At 39.2% G+C, this 20,673-nt stretch overlaps 1 protein-coding gene across 2 annotated transcripts in view; it reads left to right on the top strand.

The window, feature by feature from the left end:
• NDUFS4 (NADH:ubiquinone oxidoreductase subunit S4) overlaps positions 1-20,673 on the top strand; it is a 59,195-nt gene that overhangs the window by 16,840 nt on the left and 21,682 nt on the right. The window contains exon 2 of one of the 2 annotated variants that reach the window (XM_030567025.1): positions 11,691-11,769. The exons of the other annotated variant lie outside the window; for it this stretch is intronic. Coding sequence (XP_030422885.1) covers positions 11,691-11,769 — 79 coding nt within the window. The remainder of the gene's footprint in view (positions 1-11,690; positions 11,770-20,673) is intronic. 2 annotated transcript variants of the gene reach the window in all.

The following is a 20,673-nucleotide window of genomic DNA, read 5'->3' as shown; positions in this document are numbered from 1 at the left end:
GGTTTTGTCCTTTGAAAAACCAAGGATTTGATGACCTCTAAAGACCGAAATTTTGATTAGTCACTTTAACTGTTGGTCTTCTTGTGTGATGTTAAAAGCAGCTACATTGTCAGGCAATAATAGATACCATATGCTTGGGAAACTATCTAGTGTGGGACAGAACTAAGAACTGGACATTTTGCACCAAAGTGTCAGTGAGCAGTGGCTTTATCCATGTACATTTGAGAACATCGTTACAATACTTGTGTATATAAATGGTAGACGCCTACCCATTTGTGCATTAAAGGGCAGGCATATTATTGCTTCTGGCTTCTTAAAACCTTGTTTAAAATTGGTCTCTTTATGCTATGTTGCCAAGAATCTGTACAGTGCTTGTGTAGGATACCTACCCTTTTGACATAATTTGAAGTGAAAACAGAAGTTCTTGAAATAATTCTTAGACCTTCTGGAAGAGTTAAACCACTAGAGTTAGCAGCAGGTTTATGTCAGACAGATGGTTATGTTGTCATTTTTACCAATTAAGTTTAGAAGGTCCTTTAGCTAATCTGGAAATAAAAGATAATGCCAGTGATCTATAGTAAAGGTTCCCAAACTGCTATGTTCTGGAGATCACAAGTATTCCATAGAGAGTGGCAGGTCACCTGCTGCTGGCTGCTTCATATTGCCAGCTGCTGAATTGCAATAAAAGGAGCAAAAACATTTTATTTATTTATTGATTTTACATAAGCAAATAGATATCTGTCACAAAAGTTATGTGATTGCAAATGTGAAGGAAGTCTGGGAGATAAATCATGTGGTTATATAGTTCACCTTTATGAATAAGGTTTGAGTACCCTGAACTATTGCAATTTTGGGGTATCTTTCCAGCTGTCTTTTGTAATATTTTTAATGTGGAGTCCACATTTGAAAATTAATTTACTGGGCCAATTATTAGTCCGTTTATTTTGTGTAAATATTTTATATTGCAGTGATATCTAGAGGCTCTGTTCATGGATCAGGGCTCATTTAGACTCTGCACTGTACAAACAAGTGAAACAAAGACTGTCCCTGCGCCAGACAGATAAACACAAAAATGAGGGTGGAATGGATAGTGTGAGGACAAGGACCACATCTTGGATGATGCCACTCAAGAGAAGAAAGGAGGAAGGCAGGTGACCTGCCAAAAGAGACACCGAAAGATCTATAGGATAGGGAAGGAAAAGCCATGCAAGGATGAAGCCATAAAACCAACAGAGGGTGTGATTTTTAAAGAAGCAGGACTGGTCAATAGAGTCAAAAGCCAGCAACAAGTCAAGGAACATGTGGATGGAGCAGCATAGAGGTTTGGCCAAGAAGTGCATCTAATAATTGAGTGAAAGCAGTTTCAGTGGAGGAGATGAAAGATGGAACTCGAAAAGGGAAACTTCAGCAGTGTTTTTAGACAGCATGTTTTGTTACTTTGGAAGTGAAGTAGGATAGGGAGATGGTGTAGTAGAGGCATGCAGAGTCAAGATTGTGCTTTGCTTTTTTTGTTTGTTTTTATGAGGAAGGCTGAGATGTGCCTGTATTTTGAGGGGAGTGAACCTGAGGATAATAAAAAGTTGAAGGGGGGAGAAATTTTTTGAAGCTCTGAGTACATTTTTGAAGCTCTGTGAGATCAGTTCAGTGAGATTTTTTTGACACCTCTGAAAATCAGACCAAAACTTGTTGCGATGATCGTGAACTTTGAATAGTCAGGTTACTCCTACTCAAATTATCAAATACTGTAGAATCAAAATCAATACCAAGTCCCACAAGTGAATTTCCCATAAAGATAAAAATCAGTCAATAGCTTCTATAGTTCAAAAAGTTGTTAAGCCCGAAAGATATGCTAGTATCATGTATCCTACTGACACGAGAGACTCCATATGCTTCTACTTCAGGTTCCAGCTATCTCTTCTCTTGGATGCTCATTCTCAACCCCATTTCAGATAAAGAGCTCCCAGGCTGTTCCCTAGCCTGGTAGTAAACAAGAACAGATTCAAAGAGGTCATCTGATTGAAGAAACATATAGGCTTATGATCGCTATGATTGCCAGTCTGTTTGGCTGTAAATCCTTAGTACAGGGAAGATAGTCATGAAAAGAAGCAGAAACTGGCTAGAGATCCAAGCTTTTTGACTAGCTCATCTTTCTCTTACAAAAACAGGTGTAACTTCAACCTGTCCGCTATGATGGACAGCACTTGCGTGATGGTCTATACAGGCAAACAAGTGTAACCTCTTCTTGGGGCCTCATAGCAAAAATCAGCACAGCACAACTGGATAGGTAGACAAGAGGTGAACTCAGTGGAGTCTTTTTGTCCATAGCAAAACTGGGATCTTTTTGTAAGCAGATTGAAATGACAGAACAAGAGTTTATTCCTGACCTATTAGGCAATGGCTCTGAATATACTGTTTCAAAAGTAGTAATGCGTAATTCCAGTAGCTCTCTTCTGGGCTGAGAGTTCATAGTTTCTGGACCTCGTGGAATTGTCCTTGCACACTTTTTTCTCTCATTCCCTAAAGAGAGCCCAGAACTATCAGCCAAACTTAAGTAAATATTGTCAAAACGTTTGGATTTTGAATACAAATAACTGGGTTGTGGGGAATTGTCCTCTGTAGTAACTGACACCCTTAACATCTGTGAGGAATAGACTTGGAATATGCTTTATTTGACTTACATTTAGTTTATAATATAGAAAAGAAAAACAAAATTTCGAACTCCAGGCAATATAATTCCTCAAACACTAGGAGTTTTGCAGGTTGATCTGCCATTAGTTCTGAGTGAAAACATCCTGAAGATTCGTGAGCCATGTCCACAACAGAGGTAAACAGGGCTTATTGGATTTTTTTTTGTTTTGTTCTTTTGTTCTCGTATCATAGATTTGTACAGCCACAAAAGACCATTGTGATCACATAGTTTTACCTCCTACATAACACAAGCTATCAATTTCCTGCCCTCCTTTCCCCCTAGTAATTTCTGCATCAAATGGATTAACATGTGGTTGCATTAGAGGGTCAGGGCAAAGCTGGGAGGCAAGATCAAACCAGTATCTTAGATGCCTTTATACAAATGCAAGAAGTATGGGTAATAAGCAGGAAGAACTGGAAGTGCTAATAAATAAATACAACTATGACATTATTGGCATTACTGAAACTTGGTGGGATAATACACACGACTGGAATGTTGGTGTGGATGGGTATAGTTTGCTCAGGAAGGATAGACGGGAAAAAGGGAGGAGGTGTTGCCTTATATATTAAAAATGTACACACTTGGACTGAGGTGGAGATGGACATAGGAGACGGAAGGGTGGAGAGTCTCTGGGTTAGGCTAAAAGGGGTAAAAAACACAGGTGATGTCGTGCTGGGAGTCTACTACAGGCCACCTAATCAGGCGGAAGAGGTGGATGAGGCATTTTTCAAACAACTAACAAAATCATCCAAAGCCCAAGATTTGGTGGTGATGGGGGACTTCAACTATCCAGATATATGTTGGGAAAATAACACCGCGGGGCACAGACTATCCAATAAGTTCCTGGACTGCATTGCAGACAACTTTTATTTCAGAAAGTTGAAAAAGCTACTAGGGGGGAAGCTGTTCTAGACTTGATTTTAACCAATAGGGAGGAACTTGTTGAGAATTTAAAAGTAGAAGGAAGCTTGGGTGAAAGTGATCATGAAATCATAGAATTTGCAATTCTAAGGAAGGGTAGAAAGGAGTACAGCAGAATAGAGACAATGGATTTCAGGAAGGCGGATTTTGGTAAGCTCAGAGAGCTGATAGGCAAGGTCCCATGGGAATTAAGACTGAGGGGAAAAACAACTGAGGAAAGTTGGCAGTTTTTCAAAGGGACGCTATTAAGGGCCCAAAAGCAAGTTATTCCGATGGTTAGGAAAGATAGAAAATGTGGCAAAAGACCACCTTGGCTTACCCTTGAGATCTTGCGTGACCTACAAAATAAAAAGGCGGCATATAAAAAATGGAAACTAGGTCAGATCACGAAGGATGAATATAGGCAAATAACACAGGAATGCAGAGGCAAGATTAGAAAAGCAAAGGCACAAAATGAACTCAAACTAGCTATGGGAATAAAGGGAAACAAGAAGACTTTTTATCAATACATTAGAAGCAAGAGGAAGACTAAGGACAGGGTAGGCCCACTGCTCAATGAGGAGGGGGTAACAGTAACGGGAGACTTGGAAATGGCAGAGATGCTTAATGACTTCTTTGTTTCGGTCTTCACTGAGAAGTCTGAAGGAATGTCTAGTATAGTGAATGCTTACGGGAAGAGGGTAGGTTTAGAAGAGAAAATAAGGAAAGAGCAAGTAAAAAGTCACTTAGAAAAGTTAGATGCCTGCAAGTCACCAGGGCCTGATGAAATGCATCCTAGAATACTCAAGGAGTTAATAGAGGAGGTATCTGAGCCTCTAGCTATTATCTTTGGGAAATCATGGGAGACGGGGGAGATTCCAGAAGACTGGAAGGGGGCAAATATAGTGCCCATCTATAAAAAGGGAAATAAAAACAACCCAGGAAACTACAGACCAGTTAGTTTAACTTCTGTGCCAGGGAAGATAATGGAGCAGGTAATCAAAGAAATCATCTGCAAACACTTGGAAGGTGGTAAGGTGATAGGGAATAGCCAGCATGGATTTGTAAAGAACAAATCATGTCAAACTAATCTGATAGCGTTATCATAGGATAACGAGCCTTGTGGATAAGGGAGAAGCGGTGGATGTGCTATACCTAGACTTTAGTAAGGCATTTGATACAGTTTCACATGATATTCTTATAGATAAGCTAGGAAAGTACAATTTAGATGGGGCTACTATAAGGTGGGTGCATAACTGGCTGGATAACCGTACTCAGAGAGTAGTTGTTAATGGCTCCCAATCCTGCTGGAAAGGTATAACAAGTGGGGTTCCGCAGGGGTCTGTTTTGGGACCGGTTCTGTTCAATATCTTCATCAACGATTTAGATGTTGGCATAGAAAGTACGCTTATTAAGTTTGCGGACGATACCAAACTGGGAGGGATTGCAACTGCTCTGGAGGACAGGGTCAAAATTCAAAATGATCTGGACAAATTGGAGAAGTGGTCTGAGGTAAACAGGATGAAGTTCAATAAAGATAAATGCAAAGTGCTCCACTTAGGAAGGAACAATCAGTTTCACACATACAGAATGGGAAGAGACTGTCTAGGAAGGAGTATGGCAGAAAGAGATCTAGGGGTCATAGTGGACCACAAGCTTAATATGAGTGAACAGTGTGATACTGTTGCAAAAAAAGCAAACATGATTCTGGGATGCATTAACAGGTGTGTTGTAAACAAGACACGAGAAGTCATTCTTCCGCTTTACTCTGCGCTGGTTAGGCCTCAACTGGAGTATTGTGTCCAGTTCTGGGCACCGCATTTCAAGAAAGATGTGGAGAAATTGGAGAGGGTCCAGAGAAGAGCAACAAGAATGATTAAAGGTCTTGAGAACATGACCTATGAAAGAAGGCTGAAGGAATTGGGTTTGTTTAGTTTGGAAAAGAGAAGACTGAGAGGGGACCTGATAGCAGTTTTCAGGTATCTAAAAGGGTGTCATCAGGAGGAGGGAGAAAACTTGTTCACCTTAGCCTCCAATGATAGAACAAGAAGCAATGGGCTTAAACTGCAGCAAGGGAGATTTAGGTTGGACATTAGGAAAAAGTTCCTAACTGTCAGGGTAGTTAAACACTGGAATAGATTGCCTAGGGAAGTTGTGGAATCTCCATCGCTGGAGATATTTAAGAGTAGGTTGGATAAATGTCTGTTAGGGATGGTCTAGACAGTATTTGGTCCTGCCATGAGGGCAGGGGACTGGACTCGATGACCTCTCGAGGTCCCTTCCAGTCCTAGAGTCTATGAGTCTATATCTCTTAGAGAGCCAATCTTAATTTAAAGACTTCAAGTACTTTCAAGAGAATTCACCAGATTTCTTGATGTGGATTACCCTCGCTGATTGAGTGATTGATTACTCTCACTGATAAAATCTTATGCCATAATGCAAATTTGAAATTGTGTAGTTTCAGTTTCCAGCCCTTCAATCTCATATATGTTTTTCTGCTAGATTAAAGTATGAGAGTAGTATCCCTCTAGTATGAGAGATCTTCTCCATGGGTAGCTTTGTTAGCTTGGCCAATGCCAGCCACTCCTTTTTAACTTAATGCACTGGTGATCTGTCTGTTCCATTTTTTTTAGTCTTTATTTACCTACACAAAGAAAAAATGATTGGGTGTCTGTGTGAATTTTTCAGAGAGGAAAAATCCTTAGAAATTCCAAGACCAAAACTTCATTTAAAAATGAGCTAACATTTAACTACTCATAATTTCTTAAACACAAACTTAAAAGCAAGGAATTGGATTGGCTCTGAACAATTTGGTGAAAACTCATGATCAAATGTCATTTGGCACTAAATTTGTAACAACTCTGAAAGAGTAAACAAACTAACATGGAAATTATAAAGATATAATATAAAATGAACACACATTAGCAATATTTGTAAAAGTGGAAAAATTGTAGTAGTATAAAAGAAACTTGAGAATATTTGATATGCAAATTAAAAGAATAAACTTTGCCATCCATTATGCCATTTTTAGAGCCACCTTTTAAAGTAAAACTTCAGTTTGTCTTGATTATCCACTGATCTCAAGAACAATAGATTTCTGCTAGTGCTTCATGATCAAAATGCTGTTGCATTAAAAGAATTATTTATCTAAGCCAAAGCATACCTAGACTAGTATGCATGTCTTATTAAAGTGAAGTAAAAAGTTTTTTTTTAAATCAAGATTAAAATAGAATGAATATTGAGTTCATGGGTTTTCAGTGGTCTTCTAACTTCTTTTCCTATATACCAGCAGTTAATACAATTCCTTCTCGCAGTTGATGAATGCAAAAATAAACAAAGGACTTGTAATATTTTTACCACATAGGGTTGTTTGAACACACTCAGTACTTCTGTTTCTAGCAGGTACAGCTAGTTCAGTTAAACATTTTTGTTTTTTTTCTCTGTAGTGAATCATTATTCCTATTTGAAAATACAATGCTTTGTTGCAAAGTTATTTTTCTTTTGCTCCTCAGGAGTGCTCTGTGGGCAGCAGTCTATTGGCCACAAAATTGTTCTCTAACTCCTATACAGTTTCTTTCTGACCTAATAGATGGGAGCATTTGAATAGAAGAGTAATTGCTGAAAACTCTCTGTGACACTACACCCCATATTCTACACAGTGATATTATATGATTATGGTATAATTATGATGTATTTTGTACAAGACAGATCATGTGAGGTGTCATTGGAAAAGTTGTGGTTTGCTGATTATGATTATCCTATTCGTATTCATGTATCATTTTTGTATCTAAATTAGGAATATTGACTATGTATCTGCATTTCAAGCATGCTTACTCTGGGTGACACCCACAACTAGCCTTTCTGGTACAACAGTGGAGAAGCCAAAGACAATGGACCCTGGAAGAACTTAACCTTCCTGTGAATGTTCTAGACAGCCTGTCAGTAATGGCTGCTATAACTCAGGTATGCAAGGTCATGTAATCAGACCATTTGTCTCTGGACTCCATCTTGGGATGTCAGTATTTTTCCACAAACCGGACTGGGAATCAAGTTTTGAAACCAAGGGTTCTGCCATATGCTAAAGCTATATAAGGCAAGGAGTGACATCACTCCCCACACAAGAACAATCCTGGATACACTTGAGGAACAAAGACTGAATTGAGGGAAGTGCTGGACCCAGACTAAAGGGATTTCTACCCTGTGTATGAAAGACCTGGGGATTCCAAGCTGTAAAGCAAGTGCAGTTTGTCCCTTAAGAATCTGCAGCCAACTTGTATCATGAGCCAGGGTGAGAATTCGCTAATTCATATCCTGTCTTCCTAGTATCTTAGACTAGTTTGTGTTTTTTGCTAGGTAATATGCTTTGATCTGTTTGCTGTCATTTATAATCAATTAAAATGTGTCTTTTGAGGTTAATAAACTTGTTTTTGCTTTATCTAAACCAGTGAGTTGGAGTGAGGTGCTTGGGAATCTTAGCTTAGAGAGGCTGTTGCATATTCCTCTCCACATTGCAGGGTGGGGACTCTGTGAGCTTACACCGTGCAGTTCCCTGTGCAGTGCAAGACAGTATAATTTTGGGTTTATGCTCCAGAGCGGGTGTGTGCCTAGGAAGCTGAGAGTTACTGCGGCTTTAGCCTTTCTACTTTTGGTTGGTTTGTGCAGTGGCTAGTCCGAGAGCCTGCATGTAACTGCAGCTGGGTGTGTCCCTACCTGTGTGCATGGTGGTGGAGGTGTAAGACCGGGAGCAGGTCTGCAGCTTGTCACAGCAGCACAGTCTGAGGAGCCTAGGCTGGTCGGTCAGAGGGCTCAGTTGTACCTCAGTTCCCAGGGGGAACCGATCACTCTGTCTTCCTGGTAGCATTCATAATGAACAGAACTGAGAAACTTCAGTAACTGATCTAATTCTGCAGTGTCCACAGGTGTATCATCTGCACTTTGTGGCCAGTTGATATCAAAAAATGGCTGATGCATCTCAAAATTTGCCGTGGGTGTATGATTTTCATCATCATAAGATGATCCTCAACCAAAAAAACCATGGCCTTCTGTGTACTATGCCACATTTGAAGATGTGTGGGCTCAGAGATTGGAGGACCACAGACAATGCTGTAGTTGCCTTGCTAAACCATTTTAAACTTCTCCTGGTATGTCAGTTTCAAAACAGAGTGAAATTGGACTATTGTCAGCATCAAAATGGTTTCTTGAGCAAGGGTCAGATAGCCTTTTAAGCAGAGCTGATATCTTGCTCTTCTGCAGGGAGTAGTAAAAAATCTGTTCCACTTACAGTTTTTTTATCTCCCCACTGTCTTTCACCAGCCAAGAGAGACCTGGATCTGACTAGCATGTCTTAGTCTGCACATCCCTAGCACTCCAAGAACCTCAGGAAGCAGCAATAGTTGAAACCCAGGCTGTGAACTAACACTCCCCACTCTCTTCCTTTCCTTTCCATACCTTTCCTACCATGGAGACAAACAGATCAGTCTGATCTATGTGATCTTATTGTTTAAAATAGCTTGAAAATTCTTTAACTTTCTGGATGTAAACAGCTTTCATTTAACCTAGGGGGGTTCATTCTCCTGGACTGTTCTGCTGATTGATATTGTGAAGGTGAAGATATCCATATAAGCTCTTTAGTTTCATTTATTCCTATTTGGAACAAGACTTCTCCCCCCCCAGTGCTTCACCCGTATTTCCTTCTGCTACATCTGAAAAAAAAAAAAACTATTGGATAAGATAGAACCAGAGAAGGTTGTGTTCATGGGTAAAGGATGAAATATCATTAAAAGGTCCCAGTAAGCCATTCTTTTACTAGTCTGCCAATTTCCTTTGAGCCCTCTGAAACCCAGTGGATTATAGTTTATTATTCGTACTGCAGTAGTATCTAGGAGCCCTAGTCATAGATCAGAACATCATTTGCCTAGGCACTGTACAGGCACATTACAAAAGGCAGTCCAGTAAGCCTGCAAGGTCAGATCATCAAGAAAGCTTGACAGAAGTGAGTGCTTCAACCAACAAAACAGAGATGGATAATGGTCAGTCTACAAAGGCATATCCCATTTCTCTCACCCCTCCACCAATGTCAGTCCCAAAAACAAGATCCAGAGTTCAGCCACCTGCTGGAACTGAGCCAGAAGCTACCTGAGACAGACACATAGTTGTCACTATCGCCAAGAGATCTTAAGCTAATTAAGAAGGTTCTTCATCAGCATTTATGCTGAAGTCACCCAGAACAGTTGGTCTCTCTTATTCCAGTGCTGCCACAGAGGAAATCTGTCAGTTTAAGCAAGAATTATGAGTTCACCTGGTCAAATGGGATGATGCAAGAATTTTTATACTTAAGAAGGCTGCATTATCATGAAAAAGTAAAAATAATAAAAGAAGGAATTTGTTTTGTAATTGATGGCAAATTGCTTTTTTGGCAAATCAAATTTAATATAGTTAAATATGAACTGCATTAATGCACATTAAACAACATAGACCAATGGGAATATACAACTGAAGTAGAATTGTGTTGAGCTTGAAATAATAGTAACATAACCTCTTGGAATGTTGTTGTTTTCCTGGACAAATGGAGTTGGATCCTACTAATTCCAATTATAACTTTGCATAAAATAGTTGTGGCTTGACCTATGCTCAATGCTCGCAAACTCTTCCAAGCAATAATAGCTAGAACTTTGTCAGCATTGTTAAAATAACTTTTTCAGTCACTTTAAATGTCATTTGGACTGTTTTCTCTAAAATGGAGGAATTAATTTAGTTGATGTTGCAAAGTGCAGTAAAGCTGGTTTATTACTAAATTTTGGGAATAGATGAATTTATAATAGCCATTTGGACTCTATACCTTCAAAGCACTGTACATCATTATAAGAGGAGCTTTTCTAATTTGTTCCTGAATGCTTGTATGAAAACTCATAGGTCTTAAACTATATTTCATATTGTAGCCTACTAAACAAATGTACATAATTGTTGGCTTCTATTTTTGGCTTAGATAGTATTTTAAAAAAAATCTGAACATACTGTCATTCTGTTCGTGAAAAATTTGGATTTCAGAATGTACTCATATCGCATGGTTGGCTTTCAAAAATTGTGTAATGTACTGATAAAAGATATGCCAATAAATCACCAGCAAGTCAGCCATGACACCTCATAAACAAAAATCTCATAAATTTCATTTGCAATTTGAAGTGTGTCTAGCTTTCTGAATTATGTAACCTCTGAAGGACAATCGAAAACTACAGTAGTATGGTCCACTCTTTTTTGTACTTCTATATTCTCACACTTTAATGCGTCATTTGTTTAAAGCAACCTGAATTAAACATGAGGCACACTATGAATTAGCAGAGAAAACTGTTCTTTCACTTGCTGTTGTACTGTTTCGCCAAGGGACTAACTGCTTTTGTAGGGCCCAGTCCTGCTCCCAGTGACTCCATAAAAATTAATGGCAAAACCATCAGTGAATTAACTGGGAGCAGGATTGGCTTCATAGTTTTGCCCATACTTAATGTTATGGGTTTTACTAATTGTGCTATAAGGTTAACCAAAATGTTCGGAAGTTACTAAACAGATCAACAATTGACGTAGAAATGAATCAAAATGAGCTGTACCTAGTCATAAAGACAGAATTTGTGTCTGAATTATTAGTTAAGAGGAGTGAGTTTGTTTGTTTAATATCCTGTTATTAAACGGTACAACTAGCTTATGCCATTGGGATAGAATTAAGATTGTTTTCCTCTGATGCCATCATTTAGGGATCAGAGTTCCTGAATACTTGCAGCAGCTTTGTGTTTTTGTCTGTTCGTGACAAACCAACTACTGTACATTCATATAGAGCAGTACAGTCCTTGCCACTGGCAGTCTCTCTGTGACGAGAGCCTGTAGGCTGACATAAAGTGCAGCCTGTTGTGAACTGCTAAGTGGGAGTCTGCCAAAAACTCAGCAGACAGAACTAATTGGGGAGAAAAAGGATTTTTGTGCCCTCATCTCTCCCTCTTCCATTTTTTTTTACAAGATGGATATTGATAAAGTAACTTGTTTATGTAAGATTTGTCTGCCTCTATTTTCTCATTGCATGAATCATTTTTTAACTTCAAGTCTTGCACTGCAGGTCACTGAGCACTTCCACATGGCGGCTGGCACAGGACCAAGCTCAAGACACGCAACTCATCACAGTTGATGAAAAATTGGTAAGGGTTTTCTACTGCACACTGCTATGATACTGCCTTCAGGGTTATTTCTACACAATAGGCATTCAGTATGATATTCCATGCTCTTGTAGGAAAGCCATATAAATGTAAACTACAAAGCAAAAATCTCTCATACTTTTTAAAGTGGGAATATTAGTGAGCCATAAGGAAATCTGTATGTGAAAGAAATTCATGGTTACAAATATTAAACAATACAAAATTATGAAACTACCTTGGTGTTGATTATTTTGTGGTCAAGAAACAGTAAGAACTCTATTTTTGTAATTAAAGTGCTATTTTTGAAAGCCATACTTTTGCCTTTTTAGTGAAATCACACAGAATTTGCCACTGCTTCCTAAAATTAACTTTACTGGGTTCTACAGTGCTGAAGAAATAGTTTAAAGAACGATGCAAAGTTAGTGTTACTTTGTACCTATACTCGGCTTTTGAATATGCATGAGGGTTAGATTACAACTGGGAACAAATGCATAGCATTCTTCTCCTAATCAGTAGCAGATTAGAATTTTGGCAACCTTCTCTTATACATTTTGCAATGTGTGGTCTGTTACTTTAGATGCAACCTGATACTTATGCTTACAATATACAATAGCATAAGTTTTGTAAGACTTCCAGGACTTCTGGTGGAATGTGTCATAGCAAAAGCATGTTTTCATTGGCTTTCTTACCACTTTGAATCTTAATTTAAAAAAAAAATCCCATAATAGATGGTTCATATTGTATTTACCTTCAGGTATACAAAAACATCTTAACTTTCTGGGAATAAAAAGAAATACTTGAGTTTTTTTTATCTAAATTGAAAACGTGTAATAGTAACTTCAGTATTGAGACATTTTAAAGCTTTTGAACATCTTTTTGAAACTTTATTTCCCATAGTTTCCATAATATAAATATGGGTCATTCTTTCCTTTTCTATGTCAACAGATAACTGTTCAGATTATCTGTAAATACATTTCAATACCCTTAATCATTTTATCTGAATCTCATTTTCAAAAATAATAAACATAACACTAAAGTTTATAAACTAGAACTAAGATTTTTTTTATCTATTTTGACAGATCTAGTTATTCAGTTGGACAAATGTGTAACTTGTGCAGCATGTGCCATTTTATGTATAGAAACTTAAATACAATATTTTCAGTATATGGATAAATAGTCACTGAATGCTGCCTAAATACTCATGTTCCTGTTTTTCCTAGATTTAATAATTATCTTATGAATTGCATTTCATATAATTATTGTAGCACTGTTCCCTAATATAAAGATTTAACACTGGAGTGGTAATTTGTATTGTAGTTACATGTATCTTGGCTACAAAGGGGTCAATTTCAATTTATACATTTTGTGGACTTTTTGGTGTTCTGTACAATACTTTCAAATTTGATAATGCAATCCCTGATTAATTCTGTAAATACAGTATTAATCTGGCAGCCCTTTAAATAGTAAATAAGATAGTTAAATGTTCATTTTGTCCAGTTCTTCCCAGTATTATGGTAATAGGTCTAACCAAATGCTGTTGTTTATTGACAATTTATTTGTGGATTTTACTGGAATATTTTTCTTCTGTGCTCATACAGGGCTTGAGATTAATTTTTGTAATAGTTGAAAAGATTCATAGTATTGTGTCTGTAGACTTGATTACAGTCTGAATTAGATTTGTTTGTAATGGAGTCAATGTAGAAACCATTTCAGAAAAACACACACCTGAATAAAAATAACAGACCTTTAATAGTTCATGTTTATAAACGAGGAGCGGTTTCAAGTGAATGTTTGATGTAGATTAGGTTGCTATGTAAATAACTTAATTTTGGTTGTTGACATGACTTCATTTTTATTAAATCATACATTAACTCAGTCGTAAATTAGGATTAAATCCCTTATTTATCAGCAAATCACTTTTCAGAGACTTTAATACGTAATTATTTTTTTCAAAAATTAGTGCTAAGCATAACGAAACCACACTGTATCTATGCATAATTATATAGTTACATTACATTTCCGAAATTGATACTTTTTTCTTCCTGGAAAAGTTTCGTATTTGCTGCATGTGTAGATATCTCCTCATCAGAACTCATTAAACCAAACTGTGCAATATGAGTAGAACTCTTATTCCACCACCACCCCCTCCCAGTTTTGTCATAACCACTGTCACAGACTCCCAGGACTCATGCTGTCTCTCGGCTCCATACGGTCCCTGCGAGGAACTCCCTTCAGTGTCACAGCCCTTCTCAAGGGTTCACTCTCTCTCTGGGGGTTAAACCTTGTGCTTCAGCGCCTCCTGGAGCCGCAGTTCTCTGAACCTTCAGCATGCCTGTCTCCTGCTGTGGGCCCCCTCAGGGAGTCCCCTCGCTCTGGACCCCCAAGACCTTCATGCCCAGAGGGAATAATGCAACCCCGATCTCTAGGCTGCAGTGACTCTCAGCCAGCATAAAACAGAAGGGTTTATTGAACATCTGAACACAACACAGGAAGTTCTCAAAGCCCTTGGGCCTAGCAACCCTCAACACAGTTCATCTAGGTCTTTCCCCCATCCAGGTGGGCTCTGGTTGCTCGCTCTCTCTCTGCAGTCCAGAAGCCCCCTTCTTTCAGCTGACCATTTTATATCACCTCCCTGAACAGCCCCTCCTCTGTCCTTTGTCTTCAGTCCCAGATAAACAGGCCACCTGGGCCCTCTCTCTTCCATCCTTTGTTTCCCCACTGACTGGAACCATCTGGTCAGGTCACGGAGTACTCTCTGCTCAGCCCATTGTCCTCCCACTGATCTGAACCAGCTGACTTCCAAGCTGGGGTGGGCTTCCTGGTGACCAAACACTAGGGTACCAATCTCCAGGCTGTTATCCAGGGTCCTAACTGCTAGGCAAGGTCACCGCTGGTCCTATACAACAACAAACGCCCTCTCCCACCACCTCATTAAACAAGCAACACATAGGGGAACCAAGTCCCACATACTTTGTATGCAAACCATTGAAAAAATAAGAAAATCCCTCGCTTTATTACAACCACATTCCATACATCTGGCACATCTTTCTCAATAGATCAGTTGCATGTATGATAATATCTAGTAGGGAAAATGTAACGTTACTATAGGTATTGCTGATCTACATACATATGGCTGTAATGTCAGTAAGGCATTTTGATGATAATCCACAAGAAGAAAATTAAAAGTGCTTTATAACTATACTGCAGCCTGAGGATGGAATTACTTTTATCATAGAAATGTAGGACTGGAGGGGACCTGATTAGGTTGTCTAGTCTAGTTCAATGCACTCGAGGCACGACTTAGTATTATCTGGACCATCCTTGGCAGGTGTTTGGAGGTTTTTAAGAACAGGTTAGACAATGATGGAGATTCTGCAATCTCCCTAGGTAATTTGTTCCAGTGCTTAACTACCCTTGCAGTTAGGAACTTTTTCCTAATTTCTAACCTAAATCTCCCTTGCTGCAATTAAAGCCCCATTACTTCTTGTCTTGTCCTCAGTGGCAAAGGAGAACAATTTATTGCTCTCCTCTTTATAATGTCCTTATACATACTTGAAGACTGTCATCATCTTCCCTTCAGTCTTCTCTTCTCCAAACTAAACAAATCCAGTTTTTTCAATCTTTCCTCCAAGGTAGAACCCTACCAATTTCACAGTCATAGTATTTTTAAAATAATAAATTTCATGATTTCAGGTATTTTAAATCTGAAATTTCATGGTGTTTGTAATTATAGGGGTCCTGACCCAAAAGGGCGCTTGGGGGGGGGTGGGAGGGGTTACAAGGTTACCGTAGGGTGTCACAATATTGCCACTCTTACTTCTGCGCTGCTGCTGGTGGCTGTGCTCCCTTCAGTGCTGGGCAGCCGGAGAGCAGCGACTGCTGGGTGGGAGCCCAGCTCTGAAAGCAGTGTTGCCACCAGCAGTAGTGCAGAAGTATGGATGGCAGTACCATACCATTACTTCTGCGCTGCTGCTGACAGGGTGCTGCCTGCAGAGCTGGGCATCTAGCCAGCAGCCACCGCTCTCCGACCACCCAACTCTGAAGTCAGTGCCGAAATAAGGTTGGCAATACCATGACCTTCCTACGATAACTTTGCGACCCCCCCCCCTTTAGGGTTGGGACCCCCAGTTTGAGAAACACTGGTGGTCTCCATGAAATCTGTATAGTATAGGGTAAAAGTACACAAAAGACAAGATTTAATGGGGGAGACAAGATTTCACAGTCCGTGATGCTTTCTTTTTTCACGGCTGTGAATTTGGTAGGGTCTTACTCATAGGTCATATTTTCTAGAACTTTAATCATTTTTGTTGCTCTTTCTCCAATTTGTCCACATCGCAAAGTGTGGTTCCCAGAACTGGATACAGTACTCCAGTTGAGGTCTTATCAGTGCTGAGTAGAGAGGAAAAATTACATTTTGTATCTTGATTACAACACTTCTGCTAATACATTTCAGAACGATGTTCATTTTTTTCCCAACAGTATTACATTTTGACACACATTTAGTTTGTGATCCACTATAACCTTCAAGAAGTGATGATGCTCTAACACCCCTGTCATTGATTATCACTTTCATTTCCTGTGTAGTCCAGATGTTAAGGTATCTTCAATGAATAACCAAGGCCAAAACAAAACAAAAAGTATATATAAAATAAACAAAGCTAAACAAAATCACGGGTGTTGCATCATATCCTGAATCTGTGGTCAAACTCAGGGTCACCAGCACGGTTTAATTCCAAAGGCCTGGCGTTTTACCCAGTAAGTTTACAGCAAGGGCATTCCATTTCTTCTCAACTGCTAGGATAAATGGCAGTGAGAGAAGGGTTCTGAGACCCAGGGCTGTTACTGACAAGGTCTTTTAGCAGTAGATCTCCCTCAAGTGATGCTTAAAATAATGTAACTGCAAATATAGATGGGACAATGTAGTTTGAGCATCATTGCAGAAAGTATGCTTAGTATTGCATAAATTAAAAAATTCCATTATTGCAGTTTATAAGCTTCATTTGTACTCTTGTAAGTCTTTTTAGCGTGTCTGCCCCAAGCAGGCCTTGCATTTCATAGATTCTAGAACGGGAAGGGATGTCGAGAGATCATCGAGTCCAGTCCCCTGCCCTCATGGGAGGTCTAAATACTGTCTAGACCATTTGGCATACTACCCCCATTGTATAGTGGGTACCTATTGCATAGTTTCCAGCAAAGCACAGTTCTGTGGAAGTAGCTGTCCACAGTTGGAGAGGTGCTGTACCAAAATTTTCATAAAGCTTTTTTCAATGGATAAGACTAGTTGACATCAGTATTGCATAAAATATTTTTGAACAAGAAAATCCATAATATCACGTACTTTATACCGTTAAAGAGAAAACTCATATAACTGTACATAAGTTACAGTAGTGCACAAAACAAGGAGTAAAAATACAGGAGATGTGGCAAGAATCTCTGCTAGGTGGACCATAGATGCTGCACAAGCTACAGGTGCTACACAAATGCCTTCTGTTATGGAGCACAGTGACCTGCTGCGGGATGCAGCAGTGCGAAGCCTTGCTTACAATTGCAGTTGTGCTGTGAACGCTTTTTACGTTTTTTTTCTTTTTTTGTGCATAGACAGTGAGATGTGTACAAGCATGACCAGCTACTTGCAGTGGTGCTTATAGTGACAAAATCCTGTATGTGGCTATGCTATTGACATTTCAGTGACTATGCTGAAGTGGCTTTGCCCTGTCTATATATGATCAGTTAAGCTGTTTTCTTGGAATCAGTTTAGAAGAACTTGTTACTGAAAACTGTCAACAATGGGTCAGTTTCCTTCTGTAGACAGGATTTCAGAGAACTGGCATTTGAAGTAATTGTACATGTAAGTGAATGGGAAGCCAGTGCAAAAATGTAAGCACTTATTCCAGTCAGGAGGTAGACAGTTGCATCCCTCACCTGCTGTGACTTTTAAGAGGTCTTCCAGTGTACAGCACTTTACAGCAGTCCAGCCTTGAAGTAACAGATGGATGACTACAACAAAGGGGAGTAATAGTGGCAACCTGTTGGCCATCCATAGGTGGTAGTGATGGCCCGTAGTGATTTTTACTATATGAGAATCCAGAATTAATGATGGATCAATAGGATTCCTAGCATGTGAGCCATTTTGGCATGCATATACTTTCAGTAACCAATTGTTGAAACCATCCCAGTCCACTTCTCTAGAAGCTTACCCTACCAGCAAGCATCATTTAGCCTTGTCAGCTTGTAACCAGTTTACCTTCATTCATTTCCCTGGCTTGGAAAGTAGTGAAACAATAATTTGGGTTTGATTAAAGAAGACGTAGTATGGAGTGTATTAAACAGTGGTGAAACTGCAGCACAAAATAGAAATATGTACCCATATGTGGAAAATGATCGTGAAAAGTTAAACTTTTTCAAATGTCTCATATTGTCTAGAGTGCTGTTATATAAAGGACAGAGCCATAAGAGTTTTAGCACACCCTTAAAAGTTTAGATCATTTTCCAGCAGATCAAAAAAAAAAATTAAAAAATGTGTGGTAGTATAACTTCTTGAAAACAAAGCATGAGTATACTGCAAAGTTAGAGGCAAATCAGTGTGATATCATTTCTGGAATTTGTCTTAGAAGCTATTGTGAATTGAAAGGAGAGACATTTGGCAAAATGCAGCTTTATTAAATATAGGCTTACTGTACTTTCAAGAAGAGGAAATCTTACTTAACTGGAAATTCTCTGAGCAATGCTACAGCATTTTACAATAGAGATACTGTGGACATGCTGTATGTTGATTTTCAGAATGCTTTTAACGTAGATCGCTTGGGCAGCAATTGAAACTGCTGCTAACTTTGTGCATTTTACAGTATCTGGATTAAAAAAAATTAACGTAATCTTTTAGTCCTTTGTGCTTTCTCCTATACTGCCTTTAATCTGCAAAACTGCATCATTATCCACCTTTAAAATTCTCTTTTGTTGTGATGCCTACCAAAACTTGACAACCATTAGGTCACTGGTTTGCTGAGACTGCTGGCTATCATAGTGAGTGGTATTATTTCCTTGTACTCATCATCTGTCTGTATTGCGTCATCTGTTGTCTCTTATCTTATACTTTAGTCCCTGCCCCAGAAATATTACAGTCTGTCTTATTTTGTATTTGTACAGCGCCTAGCACAATAGGGCCTTGGTCCATGACAAGGGCTGCTTGGTGCTGCTATAATATAATAATTTAGAATGGATCCACATCCACAGACAGGATTTTAAAATTATATATAGTTAATTAGGGTGTGACCCTATGCTATTTCCAACAGCGAGATTAAGGGAATTGCTGCCTTAATTAAATTTGTGCTTTCATAGTATAAGCAACACTGTGCATGCAGAAGAATCCTTGTGATTACCTGCATTTGGTTTCTTGTTATAAGATCTTATTCCTTAAAGCTTTACAGGGAAAAACATATAATAACTGAGTGCTGGTCTCTTTTCTCCAGCCAGTTTATTGAGACCTGATTCTTTTGTGTCCAGTAAAGTGACGGTTCCAGAGATAAGAAAGAAAAGAAACTCCACTCACCAAAATGCATTTTCAATCCACCTTACTGGGTGCAGAGAGTTTTTCCCTCTTCTTAACTCTTCCCTCCTCCAATCCCTTTCCAGTCTTAGTCCTAAGTGTCCCTCAGATGAATGTGTGCACACAGTGCTGGGATCACATGATCTGTATGACTCTAGTTTTGTATACAAGCTAGGTACTGTGTGTGTGTGTAAAACACACACACACACACACACACACACACACACACACACACACACACACACATATCCCCCTTCTCCGCCCATAACCATGTCAGCATCATAAGTTTTCTTCCCTTTTCCTCCTCATACCTGTGGTGTAGAGTACATACCTCTGTCACATGAGCAGCATTTCAAACCTGGCTATGTAAACTAATTGGAGATGAAAATTTGAGGTAACAAATGGAAAAAAGGGTAAATGTGCAACATAAAATAGGCAAAAGCCAGAAAATTGGGAAACCGATCCATTGCCTTTTTGTCAGATCAGTAGGAGTGCTGATTTTCACTTCCTTCTTTTCCTTCCCTCAAAGAACAAACAGTGAAAAACTGAGAGTCTGTCCTTGAACATTCAGATTTCATGACTTTTTATATTTACAAACATACAGTCTTATGGTTCTAAATTCTATCTTGATTAGGATAAACTTTTCACTAAATCTGGAGGGTGACTCACACTTTGATATTCTGCTTGCCTTGTGCACGGAACTCCCCCTGATGTCAGTACAAGTTCATCATGTTCATCATATGTAAGTGCAGGTTGTCAGAATTGATCTGCTGTGTGGCTCAGAGAGGAAGATTGTGCCCGAAGAACAAATCCGATCTATTTCTTTTGTGCTAGCTGGATTGGTACAGTTATCCTGTGGAAGAGGAGGCAGAGCTAGAGATGTATACTATCCATTCTAGTTAGGGATGTAAAATGTTAACTGGTTAACCGATAAGCATGAATCTTACTGGTAAGGTATTCCAATTAATGTCCACTGCGGGACTCTGCTGCCAACCCCTGGGATCTCGGCTGTCGGTCCCCGTGACCAGATCTCTGTTCACGGTGGCAGTGGAGCTTAATGTTTAAAGGTTTAACTGGTGCAATTTTAATAGTCTAAATGTTTTTAAAAGTAAACACTATTTACATCCCTAATTCTAGCTTCCTGCACAACAGGAAGTGCTACAAGTGAGGGTCATGGGAGAAACAGGGCCAAGGTATAAACTGCTGCTTGGTTTTTCAGTTCTTCATAGCAAATAGGCCTGGCAGAAGCTACTTTAGCTTGTAGCCTGAACAATGTGGCTTCACCAAGGCTCCTGTGGCATGGGGCCCCAGGCAGTTGCCCTGTTTGCCACCCCCTGACACCGACCCTGGCTTTTATATGCAAA

This window comes from Gopherus evgoodei, chromosome 6 (assembly GCF_007399415.2).
Source record: "Gopherus evgoodei ecotype Sinaloan lineage chromosome 6, rGopEvg1_v1.p, whole genome shotgun sequence".
Taxonomy (NCBI): Eukaryota; Metazoa; Chordata; order Testudines; family Testudinidae; genus Gopherus; species Gopherus evgoodei.
The sequence above is the reverse complement of the archived record's forward strand: the minus strand, read 5'-3'. Positions and strand labels throughout refer to the sequence as shown.